The sequence below is a fragment of the Anas acuta genome, chromosome 1 (assembly GCF_963932015.1).
Source record: "Anas acuta chromosome 1, bAnaAcu1.1, whole genome shotgun sequence".
Lineage (NCBI taxonomy): Eukaryota > Metazoa > Chordata > Aves > Anseriformes > Anatidae > Anas > Anas acuta.
Genome location: NC_088979.1, coordinates 30,089,367 through 30,116,080, shown reverse-complemented (window position 1 = coordinate 30,116,080; position 26,714 = coordinate 30,089,367). Strand labels below are relative to the sequence as shown.

The 26,714-nt window shown below is 46.3% G+C and overlaps 2 protein-coding genes across 2 annotated transcripts in view; one reads left to right on the top strand and one right to left on the bottom strand.

The window, feature by feature from the left end:
- The window catches only part of COG3 (component of oligomeric golgi complex 3), a 29,960-nt gene extending 23,659 nt beyond the window's left edge, over positions 1-6,301 (top strand). The window contains exons 20-23 of the mRNA XM_068675065.1: positions 901-976; positions 2,440-2,567; positions 2,830-2,928; positions 4,120-6,301. Coding sequence (XP_068531166.1) covers positions 901-976; positions 2,440-2,567; positions 2,830-2,928; positions 4,120-4,149 — 333 coding nt within the window. The 3' untranslated portion in view covers positions 4,150-6,301. The remainder of the gene's footprint in view (positions 1-900; positions 977-2,439; positions 2,568-2,829; positions 2,929-4,119) is intronic.
- A 1,181-nt stretch (positions 6,302-7,482) lies between these two features.
- Positions 7,483-25,606, bottom strand: ERICH6B (glutamate rich 6B). Its single transcript, XM_068670359.1, has 14 exons — positions 25,243-25,606; positions 23,225-23,282; positions 21,848-21,935; positions 20,323-20,425; positions 19,253-19,483; positions 13,287-13,408; positions 12,476-12,580; positions 12,113-12,267; positions 11,453-11,517; positions 10,763-10,902; positions 9,087-9,175; positions 8,800-8,952; positions 8,125-8,353; positions 7,483-7,605 (listed from the first exon to the last, which is right to left on the bottom strand). Exons 1-14 carry the CDS (start codon positions 25,604-25,606, stop codon positions 7,483-7,485), a joined length of 2,025 nt encoding a protein of 674 aa, XP_068526460.1.
- Positions 25,607-26,714: the final 1,108 nt, after the last annotated feature.

Sequence of the window (26,714 nt, the reverse complement as noted above, 5' to 3'; positions counted from 1 at the left end):
ATTTGTAAGCCCTCAATAAAAGTCTCAGGTTGTGCGTGTTCTTAAGAGAAATCTCAGAGTTTGGCAGCCATGCTTCAGTATACTTTTAGCAGCCAGCTAGTTTGCTGAAGGCTTTTATTTTCAGCATATTTTACAGCAGTGAAGTGATTGCTGAGCAGGGCTTTCCTTCCAAGTCTTGTTTTGTCAGGAATTTCTGTCACAAACTGAGGCAGGTAGATCGGGCATCCTAGAGGACAGGAACAAAAGCTGTCCTGGTACAATACACTTTTTTATAGAACCTATCCTAGGGCACAGGATTCAAGACACCTTGAGAAAAGCACGCAGCGTGATCTGTTATTTCTGGAAAACAAAGCATGATACGGATCCATGTTGCACCAAGATGTGTTCTTATAGCACAACAACTCAGAAACTGGGTCCTGCAGCATTGCTGGACTTCAAAAATACCCCAGAGGCTGGCTTTCTGAGAATTAGAAGATTACAATGTTAAATTTACTGATGCCTGTGATGATGGGGCGAGGGGCTAGTACCATGCCTAAAATACAGGTGATTAAAATGCAGATGATCAACTGAGATTGCTAGATTGTTGAAGTTATTCCAATTTGGGGAGTTTGACTAACTTGATGAAGTATAATTCCCTTTTGAGGTTTCTTTGGCACCTAAGGACACAAAGAATCTTTGTAAATTTAATCCCGTTTTGATTTTTTTTTTTTGAGACGTGTTTATGATTGCAATTTTGAACTGCATTTCTGTCAAGCAGCTTCCCCTGTGTATTGTTAAGTCAGGACCTAGAAAAAAAGAGAGTTTGGTAACTAGGAGACTTGTGCAATTGTTGCTTGGTCAGTATGTTGTGACTTCAGCTGAAAGAAACAAACATCATTTTGTTGATTGTCATTGTTTTAGGTGTCTGCTTTAAAAACAATGGCTACTCAAGGAGGTCCCAAATACAGCCTTTCGCAGCAACCTTGGGCACAACCAGGTATTTGCTTTGTTTTACTTTCATACTGCTTCAGAGATCCTTGTAGGCTACTAAAGCCGTGATCATTTACCTGTTTGAGACTCCCACAGGAAACTCATCTTCAAAAGATGACCTTCTCTGCAGGACTTTCTCTTCGAAGTCCTGGCTTATATTTTTACTTGTGTGCCAGTTTAAATGTCTTCAGATTCTTCTAAATCAAAACCTGACAAACTTAAGAATATGCGTTTAATTGGAACAATAGCTGAATGAATTGAGTGTTTCTCAAGCTGTGAATGCTCTTGCATGAAAACAGCATTTTCACAAACAGATGCAGAATGTGCCTACGGAATTACTTGATCACGTTGAGATGAAGCTTTGGCTTTTGTAGAAAAAAAATCCGAGTCTGTATTGAAGCTTTTATTGTCTGTAGCTGTGGCAAGTGCTTCCTTTTCAGAACTCAAATGCTTCGTAGGAACATTTGGAGTAGTTCAGATGTTCCTGTGTTGCTTTGCTGTTCATGTTACCAAGTTGAGCTTCTCGATGACACTGAGAAATCTGCTTATTCCAATTCATACATTGAAACCTTCTGTTGCTGCATCACATTCTTAAAATGCAAAGCCAGCCATATTCATTCATAATTCAGTGCTGCTCCATGGTCAGACACTCTCAAGGGCTAACTTGAGCTTCTACTTAATATTTCCTGCTTCTTCAGGGGTATTTTTAATGTTTGTCTGGAGATAATTATGTGTGTAGAGGCAGATCTAAGCAGATCTTCTGTTGTTTCTTGGAGTCATTTGTGTGGGAAGCAGAAGTAAGTAGGAGAAAATCGAGGCACTGTAGAAAGAGTGGAAAAACAAACATAGGATACTAACTTGGGGGATTTAAGGCTACAAAATGTATGTTGCCCCTGCCCTTTAAGCAAAGATCTTGTAAAGCCATTAAAATACCTAGCAATAAAGAAAGAAGGTCTTGTCTGAGAGAGGATTCCTGTCTGCTTGATTCAAAATCCAGAAGGCTGTGCAGCCCTTTTTCTTCCAGACACAGCCAGTGGACAGTAAGGAGAACTGGTGCTACACTGTTCTGTTTACTAGCAGTATTTATTCCTGGCAGTTCCTTTTCCAGGGCAGTTTGATGTGGGGTTGGCCTGTGTAAAACTTTGTTGCTCCTTCAGTTGGAAGGCTGCAACTCCAGGAATTTGAGGAGTCTGCGTTAGCTGGCAGAAACGGGTTGGGTGCTTTTTCTGCAGAGTAAGAGGCTGATGTCTCGAGTAGGTCCTGAGAGGCGAGCCTGGTCTGGCGTGTGCTCATATGATGGAATGATGCTGTGCTGCCCAGTCTGCCCCCCTATTTCCCAGTGTGCCCCCCTATTTTGATTTCATTTGTTTATGATCATCCCTAGTACAGGGGAGATGCTGTTCAGGAACGTAGATATCCAATTGCAGCATGATCTTCTGCTTCATTAAGTATGTTTACTCTTATTTTCAGCAAAGATCAACGATATGGTCTCTTCCACTTACAAGACAATAAAAACAAAGCTGCCATCAACGTTACGAAGCATGTCCTTATACTTGTCCAATAAAGATACAGAATTCATCTTGTTCAAGCCAGTTAGGGTGAGTACTGCTCTATGTACCTCAGCATGTTTTTCTCTGGGGGCGAAACCTATTGAAAAGGCCTGTGAAATCAAAAAATCTAATGGTATCTTTTAGCCTAAAACCAAAATTGTCCTGTTTCCTCTTATGTTCAGCCTGCATAGTATACATTGCAGGGACGGAGGTGGGTTCTGGTACTTATTCTGGTCAATGTTTGGGGTGAGTTCTGTGCGTTTTTTTTTTTTTTTTTTAATAATGACTTTTTCCTTCTTTCCTTTAAAAGAACAACATTCAGCAAATGTTTCAGAAACTCCATGCTTTGTTAAAGGAAGAATTTAGTAACGAAGATCTCCAGATCATAGCCTGTCCTTCAATGGAACAGGTATGCACCGAATATATTGAAGCTCCCTGTTTTATTAATTGCTTTTTCATGTGACTGTCTTTATTTTTAAACATGAACTTTTCACTTTTAGTACTTTTAGCGTTCAGATATTTTTTTAAATCCTCCTTAATCCTGGCTGATTAAACTCAGGACTTTCTCTGAACTCCAGGGTCTCAAATAAAAGGTTTTGCTCATTTGTTTGTTATGAATATCCAATAGAGTGTTTTTTTAAATTGAAGGCAGTGACTGATGTTTTTGTGGATTGGTTTGTACAACATCATGGCAGAGTCTTGCCATTTTTGGGCATTGTCTTTTTGAAGCGATACCACAGCTAGAGAACAAGCTTAAAAAAAAATCTGTGCACGTGAAGTTGGTCTCGCTTTTGACAAATACGAGAAGCAGCAACTTTTTATGTTTGGGAAGTAGGGGAAAGAGTTACAAGGGTGCATTTGGAGTAAATTGGATTGGGAAAATATGCATTTTTTTAATTGAAATTTAACCCTACATAACCCTTCTCAAGAGGTGAGTGGGGTTGAGAGTTCTCTGACAAAAACAAGTAGGTTTTCAAAAATCTGTCTTTGACTTTAGGAGTCAAGGGAGTGTGGTTAAAATCTTAATATCACAGGCTGCCAGTACTCAAACTGAATGTGGTAGAGGAGTTTGCCCACAATGAACGTGGCCACAGGGATGTGTGTTAACTATCCTGGAGCACAGAGTAGGAGTGATGCACTGGAAAAGGTGGGGTTGTCCTAGAGGAGTTGGCTTCTTCTAATGTTGTTTATCTTGATCCCGAGGATCATTTCCACAAACTGAAGTGCATCAGAAGCAATATTCTAGTTTGTGGGAACCAAGGATTGCAAAGGACCCCAAATGTGTTTCAGATATCTAAGATGGATGCTGACATTTTCTCCAGTGCACAGATTTTTATGGAGTTTGTTGACAAAGCCAGAAGTCATCCTAAAAAAATCTAAAACAATAGGTTGTGACTGCTGAAAAGACTTGTCAACAGCTGCGTTTTACAAAGCCTGTGAGTTGGGATTTGACTGGAAGTTTTGACCAGTTCTATGGGTGTTCTGCTTCATATAAGTCTCTGTGTGCTTCCATGAATTCCTGTTTAAAGGTTAAAATATGAGACATCAGCTCCTGAACTTAGCTGTTCTGTCTAATGTGGGCTTTTGCTTTGTCTTCCAGGTGAACTTACTTTTGTCGATGTCCAAGTAGCCAGTGAGGCTGCTTCAGACAAACTTCAGCTGAGTGGCAGACAGTGAAGGGGACGTGAAGACATTTGCAGACTTTTTGAAGTAAATGAAGGATCCCCCCGTGCAGTCCAGTCTGCATTAAAACCCTCCAGGCTGTTTCTCCCTGTTTTAGGAAAAAGTTTAAAAAAAGAAATCAGTTTTATTGATTTGTTAAAGGTCTTCCTATTTGCTGGCTTGAGAAGGGGGGGGGGGAAAGCAAACAAAACAAACCTTTTGCTGATCACTCTTATGGAAGCTCAGTTACTGCCTTCTCCAGATATTCTTGAAGTCCTGATTTTTTTTTTTTGTATGTAAAATCCTTTCATACTTTAATGGAGTGAAGAGAAGCACTTTCAAAAAACCCACTGGAAGTAGAGTGCAGGGAATAAAATGGGAGCAGAGTATTTGCAAGGCTTGGAGATAAGCGCGTTGATACGACCGTTTGACTTAAGCAGGCATGCTCCAATTTTTTAACACCCCTGAGAATCCTGATAACTTACCAAGTGCGTGAACATAATTCAGAGGTTTTTAGCTGGGAAAACTTTATTTTCTACATCTGAAGCGTTTCTTGAAACACTGGATGTGCTGTTTTTTTCTTGTACCCTGGTGATTAAGAGCTGCGAGGCCTGGCGTGAAGTTTTATGCTCTAGCCTTACTCCGTGTAAAGAATCTCGGATTCTTGGGATTTGCAATGGAAAGCTGTGCAATATAATTTCTGTTGTTTCTGAGGGAACTGCATGTTTTCAGATGCTTTACAGCAAAGCGTAGCATTGAGATTCTCAGGTACTTAGAGTTTTAGGTTAGAGGTGTTTTTTTTTTTTTTTTGTATATTTTTGCCGTACCCAAGATCAACTGGTGGTGTCGGATTAGTCAAAGCGGGCGCTGGGACCGGAACTTTTACAGCCTCTGTGGGCTGGAGCAAATCAAATGCTAGTGGGGGTGTGCAGGGGATGCCAGAAATGGATGTGTAAGCACTGTCAAATCATCATCGTTAGCAGGGGTTGAGTGCTCAGTTACTGGTAAGCAGCGTGCTGTGATCAGTAGGCATTAATTGATCCTTATTTCGGAAAGCTGAATGCGAACCCCTCTGTCATTAATTGAGTGAAACACTAAAAGCAGCTCTAGAGTATCTCGGTGTGCAACTCTTGATCGTGCAGCACTGCGAAAGAAAACCACGGTGAGGTATGTGGCAGCCTCTCAACTCACTCGTAAAAACTCTTTCTGAAATATTTAATTACGGAGACACTTCCATGCACATCAGTGGTGTTTTGATTTAATGTTTTTCCTCTTATGAATCACGTGGCTGGAGACTAAAACAGTAGGATTTAAAGCTACCATGAGAAGTGTTGCAGCAGTGGTGCTGAGGTACGCAAGTGGTACTCATAGGACCTTACATGACTCCTTAAAATTAACTAAAGGAACTAACAAGGAAGCAAACCTGCCCTTTTGGTTTTTCTTTTTACTTATGTAGAATCGCAGGCTGTAAAATACTGCCCAGTGCGTTGTAATATATGTATATTTGTTTTTTTTACAAAGTTATACAGAAGGATTGCATGGTCACTGCACAAAGCTGTGTTGGACTCAATACATTGTACAGAGGAGATGTGAAGGGTAAACCCTCGCAGGAGGCACTCTCGGGATTTGGGTCTTTTCTCTCCTAGAATACCTGGACAGCTCTAGGTCGGCTGGCTGGAAGATTAGCAGAGCAATCAGTTTATACAGCCTGTTTGCTAAACGACCATTTGTTTAAACGTGTACAGTTTCAGATATTTACGTTTACAAATAGTGTAAATACTTTCAGAAGATTAATTTAAGATGCTTTATATTATCTGACTAGAAACTTGCCGTTTTTAATTTTTTTAAATAAAAATGTTGCCTCCTATTTTGGTCAAAGAGTAAAGCTTTATTCTGTATCCTGAGGCTTGTCTGTCAAGGTAACTGTAATACAGAGACCATAAACACCCTGTAAGCACAGGCAGGGAGCGCGTTGCTAAAGAGAAGTGTTCTTTGGCAGTAAGAGAAACGACTTTATTTGGCACAGATGTATACCTGAGTGCTGAGCGTACAGCTAATTGTTGAAATAATCCCTCTTTATGGTTATAATAAAGTAAATTTGTATTTTCTTTACTGACAAATTGGTATTTTCTTTACTGACAAGTGGTCTTGCGTGGCTAAATGCTCTCTTTGCTTGAAATTTTATGAGGGGGGAAGAAACCGTGACTGTAACAAAACATATTTATCTAGTTGGCCCTTACTCAGAGTAAACTTGGGAGGTGGTGGCTGAAAGCACAACGATTATTTTATTTGATAGCTGTTCCTGTTGCTTGCAGGCTTCTCTACCCATCATTTCTTACTATCACAACTGTTCTTCTGGCCCTTGGTATTGTAGGAGCGCATCCTTCAGAGGCTCCTGGTTTGTTCCCTGTAATGTCAGTGTGAGGCATCCCTTCACCCTGTGGCTTGGACAGTGTCATCTGAATGAACTTATCTCAGGACAAACGCTGCTTTCTGTTGGAATTTATCTACTGGCTGACTGGCACAAGCAGCAGCGTGTGACCACTGCTGCCTGGATGCTTGGAGCATGCTAAAAAGCTTTGGCCCTTTGGACTGCCTATCTTGGGAAATTCAGTGAATGCCAAGGCAGTTTTGCAGGCATTTATTCTTTCTATATTTTTCTTTTTTTTTTTTTTTTTGCACAACGATACCCTCAGCAGAGCTTATACTGGGCTGGGTGCTCTCCAAACAAAAACAACCCTCCCTTTCTCAAGCCGTGCCTGTTTGGTGTCGGCGAAGTGATGTGGGTAGGAAAAGGAAGAAAGTTTTTGCCACTAACACCTTGTGGTCACTGCAGGAAACTCCAGCCTTGTGCCTGCGAATGCTGCTTTCTCTTACCCTCACATATTTTAGCCTTATTGAATCCTAAAACCAAGCCAACACCCTACAGCAAACGAGATCTTGGTAATGAAGGTCTCAGAATACAATATGAGCTCCACCTGTCCAGCTGATCAGCTGAAGGAGGAGGGAAACCATCTCCTCCCTCAGTGATCGGTGTGGTAACCTTCAGTGTAATCCCCCTGATGGAACTGCAAGCCATCAGCTGTTTTCAGCTGGGGCGGGCCTGGTGTTACAAGGACTCGACGTACAGGTAAAAGGAGCTTTATTTTCATTGCTGAGTGCCAGACTTATCCCCTTGATGAAGGAAAAGTGGATCTGAAGTGCTCGTGTAACCGCTGCATGTCTTGAGGTCTTTGTTCCAGTACTTCATGCAGGTAGAAGATGAAACGCAAGGAGTGATATCACTGAGGCACTGCCAAAACTACTGCAAAATTGCCTCTATTTTGGCGAGCAGGCTCCTGAGCTGAGTCTTTTTGGACTGCAGGAAGAGCTCCTCTTCGCTTTCGAGCCCTTTTAGCAGGTGGCTTGTCCTGGGGTCTTTCAGCTGCGAAGAGAGCCCGAGCAAAGAGCAAAAAGAAGAGCGTTAATGCTGAAACCCCTGAGGGGAGGCTGTGTGGAAGAGCATCGCTTCGAACCCAACCTCTCATGCTTGCCCTCATCCCGGGAGGGTCAGAGGTGGGAAACCCGAGTGCCAACAAATGCCGAAGGATTTTTGGTTGTCCCTGTCCCCAGGTGCTTGTTTCACGTGAAGTGAAATGCCGTTCAGATAAAATCAGGAGCATTGTGTTTGTATTGACGTTGATATTAAACGTTTTGAGAAGGGAGAGTGTCTCAAAATGAATTTGTGAGACGTGCTGTCCTCACCCGTCAGCGGCAGCGTTTCAATCTCGGCTAAATGCTTTCCCGAGGGGGAATTTCATTAAGATTCACACGGGCAGGAAATTTGCTTTTGAGCCAAACGGTGACTTTTTCACCTGAAAATCCATGCCCAGGCCCCGTGCAGCAGCCCCAGGGCGAGGGGGCTCATCTCAGGCGGGCCGCTGCGGGCATGGCGAGCGCTCACCTTGAGCCGGGCCCCCACGTTGAAGCGGATGCAGTGGCTGTGGCTCGTGAACCACAGGTGGATCTGATCCTGGGACACAATTTTAAGGGTGAGGTGGCCGTTCAGTGTCGCGGTGATGGGCTGGAAAGGGGGGCCGTGCACGTGGCGGCTGAGGTCGTGCCAGCTCCAGTGCTTCTGGCTCCCCCCTGCCTGGTCAAAGCAGATCCCGGTGCGAGGGGTCAGGATGATCCTGGGGACAAACACGGGGTGAATCCAGAGCCAACAGCTTACCCATGTCCTAAATGACACCTCTGAAAGCCCAGCCTCATGCTGCCGCTTGGAAGAAATGGTGGGAATGAAAAAAAAAGCTTTTTATATATGCATGAGTGGTCACTTAACTCCATGTTGCCCTTAATTTCTGGCTGCTGGGAGAGCTGTCTTTGAGCCTGGGGCTTGTGCTGATGAGAAGCGGTCCAAAAAGCGTGGTCAGTGGGGTCAGGAGCACCCTGGGGTGGAGGACGGGGCTAGGCTGAGGGGTGGATGGTGCTGCTGGGGATCACGATGGTGTTGAGCCATGAAAACCTGGCTGTGGTATGATGGATGAGAGAGCAACGTGGCTGCAGGCAGGACCTGCAGTGGTCTGTAATGGGACTGAGACCCCTCTGAGGACGTGTGGCCCTCTGGGCCTGCACCTACCAGCTCTGCCCGTCAGGGTGGAAGCAGACCCCGTGGCCGCGGCTCCCGAAGGCAGCCCTAACGCCCAGGCACCTGCTGTCCTCCAGGACGAGGTAGGTGAACCGGGCCTCCTCGGTGAAGGTGATCAGCACGGCCACGTTGCCCGACGGGTAGCTGGGAAGCGGTTAAGGAAAGGCAAGCCAGCCCCAAATCCAGAGGCAGGTTACCCCCGGGGAGGAGGAGAGCCACGGTGGTCCACCCCGAGGTACGGCTTTCCCCCCTACATGAGCTACGTTGGTTCTGGATGCTAAACCTGGCCGCTTCCATCTGGGAACAGGAGAAAGAAGGTCTGTCCATCGGAATAGCATCTCCTCACGGGGCCGGGGGATCGGCAGAGCTGCAGGAGCAAAACCAGGGTGGTGAGAGGCAGGCGGGGTGCAGGGGAGCATCGTGGGGACACCTGCCTGGATGCGTGGGGTGTGGGTGCCCCACACCATGCCTTCCTCTCCCCATGCCTGTACCAACCCCAAAACATCGTGCCCCGCAATCTCCACCTGGCCTCGATATTTCCATTTGCTTCCTTTTTAATTAAAGCCCTTTAAATAACCAAGGGAAGCTCATCCTTCAATCCCGTGTTTTCACGTTTCACTTGCAAAGCTCAGCTCCTTTTATTTTATGTTATTAGCTGCTCCCCGATGATATAATTTGCCAGGAGCCCTCTTTCCATCAGACACACGAGTAATTTATCCCGCAACGTCCTGACAAGTGAAACAGAAACATTTCTTTGCTGAGGGCTTAGCTCCAAGCACTGCAAAGGAGCTTTGGTGCTTTCTAATAGGAGTAAGAAGCATTACTGCTTGCTTCTCCTGGAAAATAAAAAAGGAGAGCAGCTTGTTTTGCTTGAGCTTCTCCCCTTTAACATCATCATTAAGAGCAGCAGCTGATTATCAGGTGCAGAAAGGGGCCCTGCTTGGGTTTTGCCTCTCAGGGGGATTTGAGGGACTCATCCATGGCAGCTCCCGGGGACCTGAGCAGTGACTGATTTCAGCCCAAGCTGCGGCACTCGTTAACAACCCAAAGGTGCACATTTTGGCTCTGCAAACTGGCTAAAGATCACCCCTTGGTTGTAAGGGACGGAGGGGAAGAGAAAAGCTACAAACTGACAATCTTGCGCCTGCTTTCATTTTTCAGGCTTTTTATGAGGCTAAAAAAGACAGGCAGTCCCAGGCAGGAGGATTTGCTGCCCCTATATTTCAGGAGGGGAGAGCAGTATAATGCGCTTCTATGTCGAAAATAAAAAAGCCAACAACATCGCTGATTGTGTGATAAATCACGGGCGGTTTTCTTGTATGCCTGCAGAAACTGCAGAAATGTTTTCTGGTTTGGGGAGGGAGAGGAGAGGCAGAAAGGGGAGAAGAGAAGGGCTGTGCTGAGGTGATGGGGGGCCCAGCAGCTACTCTCTGGCTGTTAAGTTGTTGGATTTGGCCTGGGATCAGCAGCTTTCCAAGGGGTTCCTAGCTCAGGAGCCCACATCTATCCCCGCCAGGAGGTTTGGATAGGGCAGCCTGGCTCGGAGAGTGAGAAGGATGAATGGCATGGAAGGGAGTAGAGCAGGGCTGAGGTTTCACTTGGGGTGGAGATGGCTGACCGGTGGCATTCAGCCTTCCAGCTGCACAGGATGGTCCCAAAGTAAAACATTTACACACGGACATCATCCTTGTAAACCTCCCGGGATGCCAGGCTCAACTTTCCAGGTATGTCCCATCACCGTGGTGCACTCACTGATCAACATTTCAACGTTTTGCTGAAGCAGCATCTTCCCCACATCTCATAAGTGGTATCTAAATGTGCTGTAAGTGGTGTCTAAATGCGCTTTACTGGAAAAGACATGACCCTTATGGGATACGAGCACACTCAACACTGTACAGCTCTCTGTAATCCCTGCCTGAAAGCACCGAGAAGAGCTCCAAGAGGCTACCCCCACCTTCAGGTGCTCCACGACACAGTCACTGTCCAGCTCAAACAGGTCTTCTGGAGGGGCTGATGTTGGGCAGTGCCTTTCGGAAGTCTTTGGTCTGACGGTGTATTCACTTGGTTTTGAGAGTCTGAAAGAGATCCTGGTACCTGAAAAAAAAAAAATTGGAAGGTTGGTGTTGAGGAAAATGAGGTAGGTCTGTTTCTTCAAGCTTTGTGTATTGGATTATTCGGAAAGGAGAGGGAATTGAGGGAAAGATTGGGGAGTTTTTGCTTTGTTTGAGAAGAAACGAGTGGGAAGGGAAAATCTAGCCTAAATAGTGTGGGGTAGGGGCTGTGACACTGTAGGATGGTTTTCCTAAGAGATGTGAGGGATCTTCTTGCTAGAAACATCTAACTGAGAATTACTTGTAGTGAAGGCTGGACTGGATATGAGCTAGCAAGTTTCTTCTGCACCTTCCCCTGCTCCTCTCATACACACAGCATGTAGCTGGCAGGCCTCACAGGCAGGGAATTACGTGGACCTGTGTTTTGAATAACTATAAAGGTCCTTGATCTCTCCTCATTAGGATTACAGCACCTTTTACTACATTAAGGGCTGCAATCCCTGCTTCTTCTCTGGGTGCCCTGAAGCTGCTGTGTGCTTCTGGCTCCAAATCCAGCCCAGTGATCACAGCAGCTCGCTAGCAAAGGTACTCACAGGCAACAAATCTCAGGTACTGCTGAAGTAGTTCCCTGTAGCTCCCAAAGCCTCCCTCATCCAACCTAAGATTAAAAGCAAGCAAACAAAAATAACAACGGGGGTTGAAAATAAGATCAAATTGTTGGCTGATGTTACTACCCACAAAATCTAAGGGGAAAAAAAAAAGGTATCTTGTGATGTTATTTCAGGAGAAATGCCCATTTCCCTGTCTGGTGTGCGGGGAAGCTGCAGGTGATGGGTGGGGGCTGGCAGAGGTGAGGCCCAGCCCTGAGGACCTCCTGCTCACACAGCTCATCACACACGTAGCTGGCCCCCAAGCCTGGCTTCACCTACGTGCCATGCTCCTGACTGAATTACTCTCGTAATTCACATACACTGCTGCACCCTACAGACCCCACAGACAGCCCAAAAGGCTCAAATCCCACCCAGAGATGCCCTGTGTGGCATTCAGACCTTGTGTTGCCCTTCTGCACCTGAGGCGAATTTCAGCATGTGCTGCTGATCCCATGGAGATCTCCTGACACTTACAAATCAGACCCCAGAGGACCAAAACGGTGTGAGAAAAGGGAAAACAGTGACGAGGGACAGATAACTCAAGTGATGTGGCCTGGTCCATGCCCTCCGTGGTGCCCCAGCCGGTCTCTCCGATTCCCTTACTGTTGCAGCAGCTTCTCCTTGATGCTACTCCGCAGCTCATCCTGCGAAGGGTTGGTATGAGGAGCAGCTTCCATCTCTTCCTCTGCCTCGTCTTCGCTCACCAGGTCCTGGATGACAGTGTCAAACACCTTCCTGTAGCTCCAGCAGCAAAAGAGCTGTGGGGTGCAGCACCCGTCAGGAGCTGTGGGGCTGGCAACAGGCTCCTGGGAGGACCAGGAGCCCCCTCGCCCTTCAGCTCCCTCCACCCGCCGGCTTCATCCCTTCCTCTCTGCCTCTGCCATGAGGTGGTCGCTCTCCCTTTTGCCATGAAAAAAAATAAATGTTTATATGGTAGACGTCCTCACACCGTAGTGGTAGACTCACTTTTTCCTGAGGTTGTTCCTTCAGGTCAGCCACTGTTGGGATTGGCTTCTCAGGGGTGCTGCAGAAGGTGCACCTTGCAGGAGGCTCTTCAGTTACAGCAGTTTCCTCAGAGGACAAAGGAAATTCAGCATCAGGGTCATTTTTTACTTTTATTTTTTTTAAAATGAATTGGGATTAAATCTAGACTGCTCCATAAAAGCAACCAAACCCACTGCATTCAGCGTAACACCAAACCTCTTATTTTTTGTTTATATATATATATATAAACAAATATATATATATATAAAAATAGAAAACTCAGGCTATATTTATTTATGTATGCTCCCAAATAAGTGCAGTTGTTACGTGCACTCTTCCCTTCCTAAGAGCTCAATGGAAAAGTATTAATTGATTTTCATGTGAAAATGGGAACAACTTAATTTGCCTCTCTTTTAAGATCCTGTGAAGCACTGAGAAAGTGGAAAAAAAAAAAAAAAGAGCAAAATGAAGCTCAAATGAGTTTTAAAAAGCAACTCCTGTTTCTTCTTTAAAAAACAAAACCCAGAGAGAATACACTAAAAAAATACAAGACGTGCTCCGTATTTTAGGCAAACTTCAAGGGAGATGAGGATGTTTGCATGTTGGAAAGAAAAAAAAAAAAAAACTGTTTGCAAATCATTCATGATGGAAATATTTGTGATCAGCTCAGTGTGACACTGTGTATCAGATGTGCGCTGCCAGATAACAAAAAAAAAACACAACCAAAAATCCGAACAAGCCACACCAAAAAAGTGCTTATCACAGTAATTCCTGGTCCTCGTGCTAACCTCACCTCATCTGTGAGGAGGAGAGCTGCCGTCCCGTCATCCTCGTGCTCTTCTCCACCAGACAGTGGCTCCTCCTCTGACTCTGCCCTTGGACTTCCCTGGGCAAGCTCGAGAGGCTCACACACAGCTTTTTGCAGGGAAGAGCCACAGGTTAGCTTTTATTCATCAGCATCCACGGCTCACAGATTTGTGTGCTGCACTTTTCTCAGATAAAGGCTTTTGCCATCCAGTGCTTCCCTTCTGCCTCCTCTCCCCAGGGCATTTGTGAGCTTATTTGTGCCAGGGCCCAGGAAAAAGGGCCACCATCGGGTCTCCTGTTGGTCCCATACAGTCTGGAGGAGGGGGCAGGTGCATAACCCAGCAAGTAGCATCACCCCCCCCATCTCTTTGTGCAGCAGGGAGAGGGAGATGCGCACATCAGGCACATCCCCCTCCATTCCCAGAAGCACCAACTAACGCCCAGTGCCATCCAAAAAGTTTGGGAGGCTGCGTTTCTACCCTCCCCTTGGGACCTGGCACTTCAAAATTCGGAGAGGAAGCTGCTCTCTTCGCCTAAACACTGTCCCATGTGTTTTTAACATATTCAGAAGTAATCTCAAAATAGAGGTGGGCAGAGAGAGGAGAATTTTGCTGATGATATTCAGGGCGGCTGAGGCAACGAGCTGACTGTGAAGAGTCACAGAAAGACCCCCCTGGCACTGAGTAGAAGGGTAATAAAATCACAGGTAAAATCTGATGTAGATAAATGTAAAGTGATGCGCATGGGAAAAGACAATCCTAGCTTTACACACAAAATAATGGGCTCTGAGGTGGCTATTTCCACCTGGGAATGGAGTTTTCGGGTTATAATAGATAGCTCTATGCAAATGTCAGCTCGATGCTCAGCAGCAATCAACAAAAGCAAACAGAAAGCTCGGAATTATTAGGGGTAGGGAGCAAAACAGAGGAAATCATTATGCTGCCGTATAAATCCATGGGCTCCCATCTCTTGAATGCTATTGTGCAGTCCTGATTCACCAATCTCAAATATGATACAGAAGAAATAGAAAAGCTGCAGAGAAAGGCAATTGAGGATGATCAAAGGCATAAAAGGGCCTCCATTCAGGGAACGACTGAATAGATTAGGACTTTTTTATCCTGGAAGAAAAACGACTGCAGAAGAAATACGGCCGAGTTTTGTGATGGGAAGAGTGGCGTGACTGGGGAACAGCTGTTCACATCGTTCAGCGCTCTTCAAAAGAAAAGGACAATCACCAGAGAAAACCATCAAGTGGCAAGCTCAAAATAAACAGAAGCGATTCTTTTTAGCTGCCGTCCTCCCTGCCATGGGGTACGGTGGCTATTTAAAGTCTGCATTGGTTCAATAGGGTGGCAGCTGATCGATGGGAGAAGGATCCATCAAGGGCTATTAAACGCAGAGATGGTGTCTGCAGCGCAAGGAGCTCCCGAGTCCCAGCTCACCAGGGGATGAGAGGGTATTCTGGGAAGCATGCAAACAAATGCTGGCTCTATTTTTGTATTTCTTCCTGAGCATCTGCTGGCTCCTGTCCAGGGCAGGATGCTGGGCCAGGCGCACTTCTGGGCTCCTTGCAGTCATTCTTATGTTCACGCTGGGCCTCTAAGGCAAAGCAGCTTACATACAGCCCGAGGTGTCTTTGCTGCCTGATGTAGGAAAAGGGACCTCTGCAGACACCAGACTCGCACCATCTCCTCCCATGGCCAGCTCTGGGACCTGGGGAAGCCTGTCCAGTCCTCCTGGCCTGCAAGGACATCAGGAGGCTGTGTCTCAGAGCAAGATATTTGGTGTCACTCAGGTCTCCTTCCTCTGTCCTGGCCCAGGTCATGTTGTTTTTTCTATAGTTCCAGGGTAGCACCCAAAGAAAACACCTCCTCTTCTGCTTGTTATGCATGGTTACAAATGATGGGATAGCAAAAAAAAGCAAATACATATTGGATTGAATGTTTAGATTTCATTCACTCAGGCTTTCCCCTAGTAAATTAAAAAATAAAATAAAATAAAAACACTGGGAGACTTCAGTTGCACAACATATAAGAGCTTCTTCTGGCTGAAAACTCAGGCTGTTAATGACAGGGCCTCATATACATTCCCGTCCCTGTGCACCTTTCCAAGGTTGCCTTAAAACTCCTGCCTTGGCTCTTTACCAGCTGATGGATACGAGCCAGGAGCCTAACTTTGCCCCTCGTCTCCAGCCAGACGTGAGGATGAGGGATAGTGGCTATTACAAGGTAATCACGCCCCGGGGGAAATTACTGAGCTCAAGTATCTCTGCTCCCCAGACCATGGTAATCTCCTCGCACTCAGCTAGCCCTTGGCAAAGCTTATCAGGGCAGGCTGGCTTCTCACTCCCAGCATTTACTGGCCTGCCCCATTTCTGGAGGTGGCCACATCTCCCGAGCAGCCTCGTGTTGACACTGCACGCTTCCTAATGTGGAGGTGAGGCTAATTTTCTGAAAACCTACCATTTTTTACCTATAAAGCCTTATCTAAAGCAAATGTAAGGCTGAATTCTGTTCGTATTGACACCTGGGCTATTTTGCAGCAGCTCCGAAAGGAGTAATGATGATATACATTGAAACAGGAGGGCAATCAGACACCTGTCTGTTCGATTGATCTGCAGGAGAGGGAGCACAAAAAGCTCTATTACACACCCCGAAGAAAATAATCTGATAGTGATTGTTATGGGGGGAAAAAAAATAAAAATCTTGCCCCTAGATTTCCATTAGGAAGGAGTTCCTGCTGTGTTTGGCTCTGTATGGAGATGGAGGAAAGCTGAGGCCTGAAACGAGTGCAAACTGCAAGTGGGCAGGAGTAGAAAACCTCTTCCCCTTCCCCTTCCCCTTCCCCTTCCCCTTCCCCTTCCCCTTCCCCTTCCCCTTCCCCTTCCCCTTCCCCTTCCCCTTCCCCTTCCCCTTCCCCTTCCCCTTCCCCTTCCCCTTCCCCTTCCCCTTCCCCTTCCCTTTCCCCTTTCTGACTCCCCCTTTCACCCCCTCCTCCTCCTCAGTGTGCTGGCCCCATCCCACTGGTGCTAGAGAGATCGTTTAGCCATGGAAAGGCTAACCCATAAATAATATTTGTCTATTTATTTATTTATGTGCATTATGTATTATGTGATGTATTTTCATATTATAAATAATTTTTTCTTTATTCATTGTTATTAAAATATAATGAATAAATAAAAGCCGGGCACCCCACAGCCATACACCTTGTGCCTAGGCTGCCCGTGCTGGCTCAGGTTCCTAACTCCCTTGATTGCCTTATTTTCATGTGGTTGTGCTGAATAATACATATTTCTCGGGAAGGAAAAGCAAGCATTTCTGTGCAGGGGGAAACTTGGCAGCTCTGAATACTGAGCAGCAGTTTCCTCAAAGCAGTAGGATTCAACCTGGTAATCAACACTATTAGCATTAAAAGGAACTGTCTAAATGTCAAGCCCGTTCAATACATAAGAGCTAACACACTTGGAAATAGCTTAGAATGGGGAATTAAAAGTTTTGCTGCTAATTATGTTTCTTATTTTGGATTTTCTGTCAATTCCAGCTCTTCCATTCAAATGAGACAATCATTTGCTGCCAAGACGAAGGAAATGAGATGGTCTGAAAGTGGAGTGCGGGCAAAGCTGTTCATCCGTAGCAGAGCTAAAGGGGAACACAGCTCCTCTCAGGAGCCCCTGGAAGCACCATAAGGGTAGGGTCTGCAGACCCTTCGGTCCGAAGCATCCTTTCCTGGGGCACTGATCACCAGAAACACTCCTGAGGAGCACATCCCCCATGGCCAACCTCACTGCTATCTGCCCATAGCAGCTTCTGACCCAGCGTCATCTCAGCAGGATGGGGAAAACCAGCTGGAGCCAGCCTGGATGGTCTTATCTTCGATGTCCAGGTGTAGCACAAGCAGTCAGATGCCCCAACATCTCGATACCATCCAGCCCACCAGCTGTAGCAGCTCCTCCAGTACCTCTTGGTCCCATCAGAGTTGGGAGATGCCAGGAGATGCTGCAGGGTTTTGGAGGAAATGATCCTTTCTGTGGCTGCAAAGCCGCAGATCTGTGAGCCCCAGGAACCCACGCGTGATTTGGGCTTGTAAAAAAATGAAGGTATAGGATGATTTTTTACAGCAACGGCCTCCACGTTGTAACTGCAGGATTTGGTCCTTGGCTCCGAGCCACAGAAACCAGCACTGGGGGAACATCATTGGGTTAGGGAGTAAAAAAAAAGGGGGTAGATGGATCCTGCAGGGCTGAATCTGGCCATAAGAGGGGAAGGGGAGGAGGGAGAGCTCCTCAGCAGAAGCAGGGGGTGCAGCTTGCTGGAGGCAGGTTTTCCAGCAGGCTTAGGAACCAGCGCTGGCTTTAACAATTGACCCAGCTCCTCCAGAGCCAGCCACCTGCAGCGCTGTGCGGGTGGAAGCGGCTCGCCCACGCCTGGTGCTTTGATGCAGTAATGACACGTAACTGATACTGATGGCAGGGGCTAATCCGCTCTGCCCTGTAATGTCCCCAGTCAATCATGCAATATCCCGTTATTGGGAAAACTCATTTTTGCCCCTCCGATGGTAATCAGCGTATGCCCTGAAGCACGAGGCTTGATAGCCCGCGTAATTTGCAACCCAGCTCAGTGTAACTGCGGATGTTAATCCTATTTATATGAACGGCTGACAAGCCACCGTAGGGATGGGGGGATGAGCTGCGGGGTGGGGGGAGTCTTCCAGGCATCCTCCTGCAGATTTCAAGCTGCTGCACCCCACTGATAGGAGATGGGGAGGCTTGGGGTGGGCAAAGGGGAGGAGGGAGGCCAGGCAGCAGCTCTGCTGTGGTACCTCGTGGTTTGCTTGGCACCCAGCGCTGGAGCAGACCTCATGCTGAGTGCAGAAACGTGTGCCAGAGCCAGTGGGACTGTTGTGAAAATGAAAACATCCAAATAAATACATTAAAAAAAAAAAAAGGGGAAACGGACCAGCAAGATTTTCCTCTTTCTGCCCTTTCCCCTTTTCTCCCCCGTGCAAGTGCTTTTTATCCTGAGCAGAAAGGAAGTGCTTTGCTGTCCCAGCTCTTTCTTTCACAGCCTCTCAGGACTGCAGACACCCAGACAGAAGAAGAAAAGAGGAGTTATGTTTTCTGCTACATTTTGCCACCTTTCAGCCACCTTTCAATGAACAACAAGCAAAATCATCTTGCTGAGCCTATCCCCCCTGGCTCTCTGGCATCAGGCTCTCTGCTTTTCAGCTTCCACTTGGCTTTCCAGATCAACTTCTTCTCTCCTTGGTTTTGCTTCTTTAGTTTATATCCACCTCCTCCTTCAGTGTCTCTCCTGCTTTTCCACCTTCCTTCCCCACTTATCTCCTAACCCCGTTCTTGTTTTCCTCTGCTCCCAGGGTCCTTCCTCCTGAGTTTTCCATTCATCCCTCCACAGCTATTGATATTGTTTTACTTCTCTGATCCCGTATTTCTTGTTCTCTTTCTCAGATTCCCACTTTTCCTTTTTTCATCCCATTTCCCATCTGTTTTCTTCCTCAAAAACATTTTCTTCCCTTTTGTGGTCTCTGACACCCCTTGCCCCACTCAGCTGAGGTGGGTCAGAACTGGAACCCATTGAAAACTGGGAGGAAGACCATGTGAGGAAGAGGGCCGAGATCCCCCAATCTAAGGCTGGTGCTGCCAGGCATTTGACCAACCCTTTCCTAGAGGCTACCTCTGGTATTCTGACAAAAATGCTCCAATTTGCATTTCCCTCCTCATTTTTATTATGGCTGCATCCAGCATCACCAGTCCTCTGTTCCCACCAACCATTGCTAACCCCTGAGCCATGGTGGCAAAAGCAGGACTTCAATGGTTTGGCCATCCTCAAGAGCAAAACAATTTCTAGTTTAGCTACGGGCCATCGCCAATGGCAGATCTTGAAAGCTCAGATTAATCTCGTGGCTGCTGTGATTAAGTGAAAGGTCTGACTGTACCTTGCTCACCCATCTCTGCTTGGTTATCTTCCTCTCCTTCCTCAGCTCCTGCCTCTTCCTCGGTTTCAGCTGGCTCCTCGCTGTCTTCTGCCTCAGAGAACACCTCGGTGTCCCTGAGGAGCACCACCACATCTGGAGGGAAGAGCAGAAATTCCCACAAGGTGAGGACACAGCGTCGCTGTGACTTCCAAGGGGTGCCATGTGGAGTACGAATCCCATATTCTCCAAATTCTGCTGCATTTCTGTGCCTATCAGCTGCCCAAATGCCACCGCACTGTGCCCCAAACCATCGCCTGGCCATGAGCACAGTCTGCAGCCTCCTTTGCTGATGACTCTGCTTGGCAGGGAAATGTTAAGGCAAAGAGACCCTTGGAGGCCCTGGGAGGAGGCAACAAAAGGGGGAATGAGATGGGGACTCAAGTACTTGTTCACTTATAAAATGTCTGGAAAATGTATTTCCTCACCTCGCCAGGGTGTATCAACACCTAAATACATTAAACATCCCACTTGCTGTGGTTCCAGCTGCAGGGCACAAGGACAGCACTGAGGTTGTCTGGTAATATTTTAATTGCATCCGTTAATATACATGGAAAGGCACAGATGAGCATCTGAGCGTGTTTGCTGCTTTCTTTTGGGCCTGAGAAAGAGCAGTTGCAGCCAAAACCACATTTTCCACCCCAGCTGTATACTACAATTGGTCTAATAAAAACGAATTTCATTTGCCTACAAAAGAAAAATCACTGTTCTGGGCACTTTACAGCAGTAAAGCACGCTGTTTGCTATTCCTGGCCTCCTGTAAAAGGACAGCTCTTGCTGCCTCTGTGAGTGGATGCACGAGACGCACGTTACAGCCAAGCGAGCACTGCTGTAGGAGCCTTCACGTGGTAGTTTTCTAGGCTTGATCCTCCATGCACTTAAATTGATTTTACGGTCATGGTCCTCCCGGGACGCAGGGCCAGCTGCTTCAGGTTTTCGCCAGTTTAAGTAAGATTAGGTCGGGATGCACACGCCAGCAAGTAGCATTTGCTTCCCTCTGTGGTCCTTTAGCATCCGTGTGCAGGCAGAGGTACGGTCTAAAAAGGTGTAAAAACCAGAACCTGCATCTTCTGTGGACTTGGGGCTGCTCCTGCCGCTGACAGCCCCGGAGCTCTCTCCTCCTATTACTGAAACAGCCTAAACATCATGTTTTAGTTATAAAGTGAGTTTAGTGGGTGGAAGGGTGGGAGGGGAAGGGGGATTAAATTTACTGCTTCTGTGACTACAGATCTGAAATAAATCTCCGATTCAATGATAGATCAATAACACCCAGATTGGGTTTAAATTATTAATAAACTATGAGAAATGAGGATAATTATTCTATGAGTCACAGCTCTCTAATGCACTGCACATTTTTTTTTTCCCCGAGACATCTGCATTGAAGCACGACCTGCCTATCTCTTGGCAGCAAGCTGTAGCCAAGAAGCGAGTGCCTTTTGTTTTGCTAGCTAAGCATTAACAAGCCCTCGCAGGCTGAGGCAGATTGGTGACAAAGCAGGGCTTCTCTTATGGATAAGCACGTAGACCAGGAGCCCCTAAAACATTTGGGTGCTTGGCGTGCCCCTGGAAATCAAAGCAACCCCAGCTCTTGGGTGTCCTTCTGAATGTGGGTGGCTGGAGATGGAGGAGTTGCATTAGCCTAAAAGGGGATGCTGCCCTTGAAAAGTGACCTTGGGCTGCTGCAGAAGGTGTGTGCTGGTGGTGACCAGGGTGAGAGCAACCCCTGGCTGCAGGAGGCAGGGACCAGAGGGACGGCTTTTGCACGTTGCTGGTAGCCCACAAGGGCAGCAACCTTTCAGCTTCACTTCAAGTGAAGTTCAGTTCAACCTTGGTGCAAAGAGAGAGGATTGATTCATCAGCACGAGGAGTCCTGTGGAGATCAAGAGGCTGAAAACTGGAATATTGCCCCATTCTGGGTCAGGAAAATCCCTGTTGACTGAACCAACTCACGTGGGCACAGCATGGGTTGGAGCAGCAGAGCACTCCTGGATGTCCTCCTGCATCAGCACCCTTCAGCTCTATCACCACAGCTTGTGGTGGTGACAGAGGACAAACCCAGCATCGGGGCAGTCCCAGACCTAAGCACCAGCACCATCTCCTTCAGGAGGATTCCCCCAACTCACCACAAAGCCAGCTTTTCCCTGTGCCTTGGCAGAGTGGGCTGGGGGTTTAGGGGCTCAGCGCGCTCTTGCTGGTGCTCATCAGCCGTGGTGCCACCAGCTGAGGTGCGGAGCGTGGTTTACCGCTGGGTGCTCACTGGTGTCTACGTGAAACCCCTAATAATGTGGAAAGCCAAGCAAAGCTGGATCTAAGGAGAAACGCCGCAGGGCATTTTGAGCCTTAATGACAGGAAGGGAACAGAACTTAGGATATCGGTAATGAGAGGCATTTATCCTTGTCAAAGTGCTCCAACTGCATCAGAATTTCCGCTGAACAAAACTTATTTCTGAATAATATTATTTTTAAAGCGAGCTGATGCCAAAAAGCCGCTTTCCAAAGCAAAGCCACAATTTTGGAGTACTCGGGACGTCGGGGAAGGTCGCTTCAAATGAACTCACCGTCCTCGCCAGCAGCCAGGGGCTCATCTGAGTAGCTCCACTCCGTCTGGGTCATCTCGTCCTCCACCTCGTGCCTTCTGCTATGGTCACTGCAAAGAGGTGACACCGGGTGGGATGCTCGTGGGCAGTTCATGGCCACAGGGGAAGAGGGCTTTGGGGCTTAGGCAAGGATTCCCAGCAGTGACTGATGGTGGCTTCATGTAACACCAGTCCTAGAACCCCTGCTTTGCTCATCTTGCCTTGCACGGTTCTGCAAACAGCATTAGGCTGGCGTGGTCCACCATGCAGCATGTTTTTTGGGCCACCTGGGGCATGGGAAGCAGGACTTCTCCCTTGTCACAGCATGTCCACCACAAATGGTGCTTTTTTTTTTTTTTTTCTTTTTTTTCTTTTTTTTTCTGAAGTTGTCTGGCATGAAAATGCCAGAAACGTCTGCATGAAACCATTTTGAGGTTATGACACAGAGCTATCAAGGTGTCTGTGCAAAGCAGGGAGAATTTTGTGATTGCCTCTGATCTACTAATTCAAAGATGCCTGTGGCCTCAGCAAATGGAAAAAAAGAAAAAAAAAAAGCATGGGAAAAAATAAAGGATGCTGAACAACCTGTGATTGGGGCCTGACTCAGACTGAATCAGAGAGGGAGCGAAGAGCTTTTGATAATTTTGTTTACCTGCATTAGTAACTCAAGGAAGCCGTTACAGACTGCTGCTTTTTTATTAGTGACCTAAAAAACTTAAAGTTTTTTTGGGGTATGGCATCTGTGGGTGAAAACCTGAGGGTATCTTGGGGAGCAGCAATGCTCTGGTGCTTCCATCGCTGTCTCTCCCTGAAATGCCCTCATTTCCTCTTTACATGCAAGGGGCAGAGGGCCACAATCTTGGAAACCCAAGGACTAATCCTGCTTCATGTTGCAGTGGGGAATTTATGACCCTGTGATGACAAAACCTAGCTGTGTGCTCATACAAAAATACAACAAACCTTCCCCTAGACAGCTGCTTATATCCCTTTTCCCATGGTGCCAAGCACACGTGGTGATGTCATTAAGGAAAAAAGCCCAAACATCAGTCAATTAGTAACAGAAGGAACATTATCAATGGCACCCAGCTCATTGGTGATATTACCAAAAACTCTAGAGATGCTCTCAGTGTCCCTTTGAACACAGCAGACATTGATGGGCCCACAGACAACCATTGGGACAGGCATCGCTTCCAGTTTATTAAGAGGAGAGGCAGAGCAGCGGCTGCAGGGCTGTGGGTGTCTCAGGCATCCTGTAAATCTCCAGCTGTTTGGTGTTCCTGCTGCCAGCCCACGTATGGCATAAATACAGCCTCACCTGGCTGCGCGATACAGAAAAATTGCTACCAATTACTCTCCTTACTTGGACTCCCTTGGCTTACAGCCAGTGAGACGAGCTGATGGGGAATCTGTCGCCGGTGCTGGAGGGGAGAGAAAATGGTTTATCTTAAAAAGAAATCATCTTTTTGTGTAGAACAGCAGGGATTTTCTTTCCCTTTTTCTTTTCTTTTTTTTTTTTTTTTTTTCTTTTTCTTGAGATTTCTTGCCATTTCATTATTTTGTATTTCAGATAAAACCTCCCCCACCTTAACGAGGAACATTTTTCCCCTATTGCTTTTAGAGGTATAATAAATTGCAGGCGAGCCAAGAAAAAAGCTCCCGAAGAATGAGCCTTAAAAAGTGGCTGGCGACTGAGGGCAGGCTTTGCAGAGGAAGAGACAAGAGTTACAAGCTAATTCCCTTCACCTTCCCCTGCAGGTTTCATCTTGCAAACAACTGCATGCAACCTCAGTGCCAAAATCCCAAGGGGCGTTATTTCCAAAAAAATCAGGAAAGCCTGAGGGAGAGATTTGGGGCAGGCATTTGGAGGAGGTGGTGGGAGAGGAGAAGCACCCATTGGCATATGGAGGCTGGGGAAAGGACATGGATGTGGAGGCATCTGGGGAGGGTGAGAGGTATGGGTGCTGTGCAGTGGGGTGGCAGAAGAGGTGGTGGTGAAGAAAATGTGGAGAAATAAGGGATGTGGGTAAAAGAGAGGCACGGCTGTGACAGGGAGCCAGAAAAAGCATCAAAATGAGGCTGTGCTGCTTGGACTAGATAAGGCATTCTTATGAAAGATGAAAAACAATGAAAAGGTATTGAAAAGGACCAAAGAAGCCCCTGAATTGCTGCACTGTATAAAGTCTTGAAGACATATTAACTGTTCACTCTAGATCCTATTAAGGCATTCCCAGCTACATTGGATTTTCCTTGGTACACGTTTCTAAATAATCGTCCTTTACCAAAACCAGCTGAAAGAAACCTCTTATTTCACCTGAATTTTAAATTCCACGTTTAAAATCTGTGGAAATCCACCAAGAGGTTTCCTGGGAGAGCCCTGCAAGAAGTTTCTGCACCTATCTGCTCCCAGCCCCTTGTGGCTGCTATTTCAGATCCTTTGACGTTTGCAGGAGCAGGTTTATCCACCAGGATGCTGCTCACGTGCATGCCCGCTAAGAACACTTGGTTTCTGTGAGGAAAGCTCTTCAAAAGAAATAAACCTTACGTGTGCAAGCAGTCAGTTGTTCTCATTCTCGGGGGCAGGAAAATTTGCATTGAAAAAAAAAATAAAAATGCAGAAGCGAGCAGAAAACATTTCCGTTGGCCAACCCCCAAGGAGGAGCGATGTGTGAATTCTCTAGGAAACTGCTGACCCTTTACGTGAAGGGTTAGCCCGGCTCTTTCATGCCAGCTGTGCATTTCTGGCTGTGGGAGGGGCTGTCCCACAAGTAGGCGGAATGCACGGTCACAGAGTGTTCAAAGAAATATGGAAAAAAGGCCAAACCTTCATCTAAAAACCTTGCTTAGGATGAGGCCAAGCTGCCTGGCTTGGATCCCAGTTCAGCACCCAGTTCCTGCACACAGCCACAAGACACCTCTTGGCTTGCAAGGAGAGATGGGCTGTGTCACTGCAGTCAAAATAAGGACAAATTCTTCCCATCCTTTAACAATCTTTTTTTTTTTTTTTTTAATTTTTTTTTCTTTTTCCTTTCCATGGATTAACCACATTTCTGTCTCTCTTATCTGTCTCCAAACACTAGTTAGATTACTTAATGAGCTGTAAAATATTATTAAAGGCATGGCGTATGGAAAAATAACAACAAACTGTAAACATAGCTTGAGATATCTAGCGAGAGACGGTTGTCTAATACACATTTGCTGGCATATGCATGCAACAGAGCAACCGTGACTGCTCCAGGCAAACCTAAACCATGGTATTTTGAACACCTTGGGCACTCTGAACACATTATTTACTAAAATGGATGTGTGGGTTTTCCAGTTGCACCTAGAGCAGTGTTTTCCATTTGTGATGAGCTGCCCAAAGGCTGCTGTTAACAATACCCGTTAATAGCTTACCTTTCTTTGAAATTACTGCAGAAGTCTTCCAGCAAACATTGTTGTTATTTTCTCTCAATTTTTCTGGAAAGGATGAGGAGGCTCCTTCAGGCTCTTCTTTCCAGACAAGATCTGTGCTGGTTTTCCTACTTTTCTCTTTGCTGGAGAGAGCAAGATTACTCTGCTTAATATAATCTTGTATTTTCTTGTTATTGAAGGCCTCTTTAGAAGTTGCATACTGCTTTTCCAGCCTTTTTACATTTTCCACTGTGAGAGCAGAGCTGGAATCTGATGAAACGGTCCCAGGGGGAAATATTTTTGGTGGGGACTGGTTACTGCCAGACCGTGACAGCTTGCGTCCATTAGACATATCTGCAATGCATTAAGGAGATGAGACTCTTCAGCAACAGGCAAAGTCAATTCATCATTCTGGTAACAAAGAAAGAAAGAAGAGAGAAATCCCATTAGTCATTTACTCCTGACGGGCGTATTGATTGATGTAGTTAAAATGTTCACACTAAGATAACCTTATTAGATTGAAAATCACTTTCTTTTCAAGAGGATCTACTAGGGCCACAATTCAACAAAGCACTTAAACGAATACCTGGTATTAAGGGCGGGCTGAAGTCCCATTGGTGGAATTTTGTTAAACAGATTCCACACACCACTTAAACACCAAAGCTTAAGACACTTAAAAAAGCCCAAACAAGCCACAGATCGTCTGCCTCTGCTCAGAGAGACCCAACGGTGAGCAACCAGACACCTTGTGTCGTAACACTCAATGGCACCCTCGTTCCCACTAAGGCTGCACTAAAGATTGCATCAGTGATTTTGTTATTAACCCAGTTTGCTTTGGCTATAAAATGCTCTACGGCTGAAACTTACCATGGGCAGGCTGGAACGGAGCCCATTTTATACTCATTACCTGTTATCAGACAAATTGTTTTCAATATTTTATGCTACACACTGATGAAGAAAACAAGCAAAAAAAAACAAAGCAAAACAAACACAAACAAAAACATACAATGGAATCTATTGACTCTGTTTATTTGGACCTGCTGGTGGCCATCTGACCATGCCAATTAAATAAAGGCAAACAAGAGCAACTCTCAAAGGACTCGCAGTGAATAAACCCAGGGTAAATGCCACATGATTTTTGTTATTGCATTATTCTGTATAGTTGTGTGTGTCTGAGACATAAACTAGTTATAAAAAGCGACTCGCCCTGCTGTTCGCAATATCTGGTTAATTGTGTCTGCATCTTCCCTTCATCCACTCGGCCTGTTTAATGTCAAAAGAGAAAGGAGGGAAAAATAATAAGGTTAGTTTGGCGGCACTAGTGCTTCGCAACCTCCCCTTCGCCTGCCCACTTCTCCCTTCCATTTCCCATTGGGAATGATGCTCCTCTGCTCGCCACGACTGCCAACTAAGACAGCTGTTTCCAGCTGTTTTACAGATGCAGGAGGCCCACAGCCTTC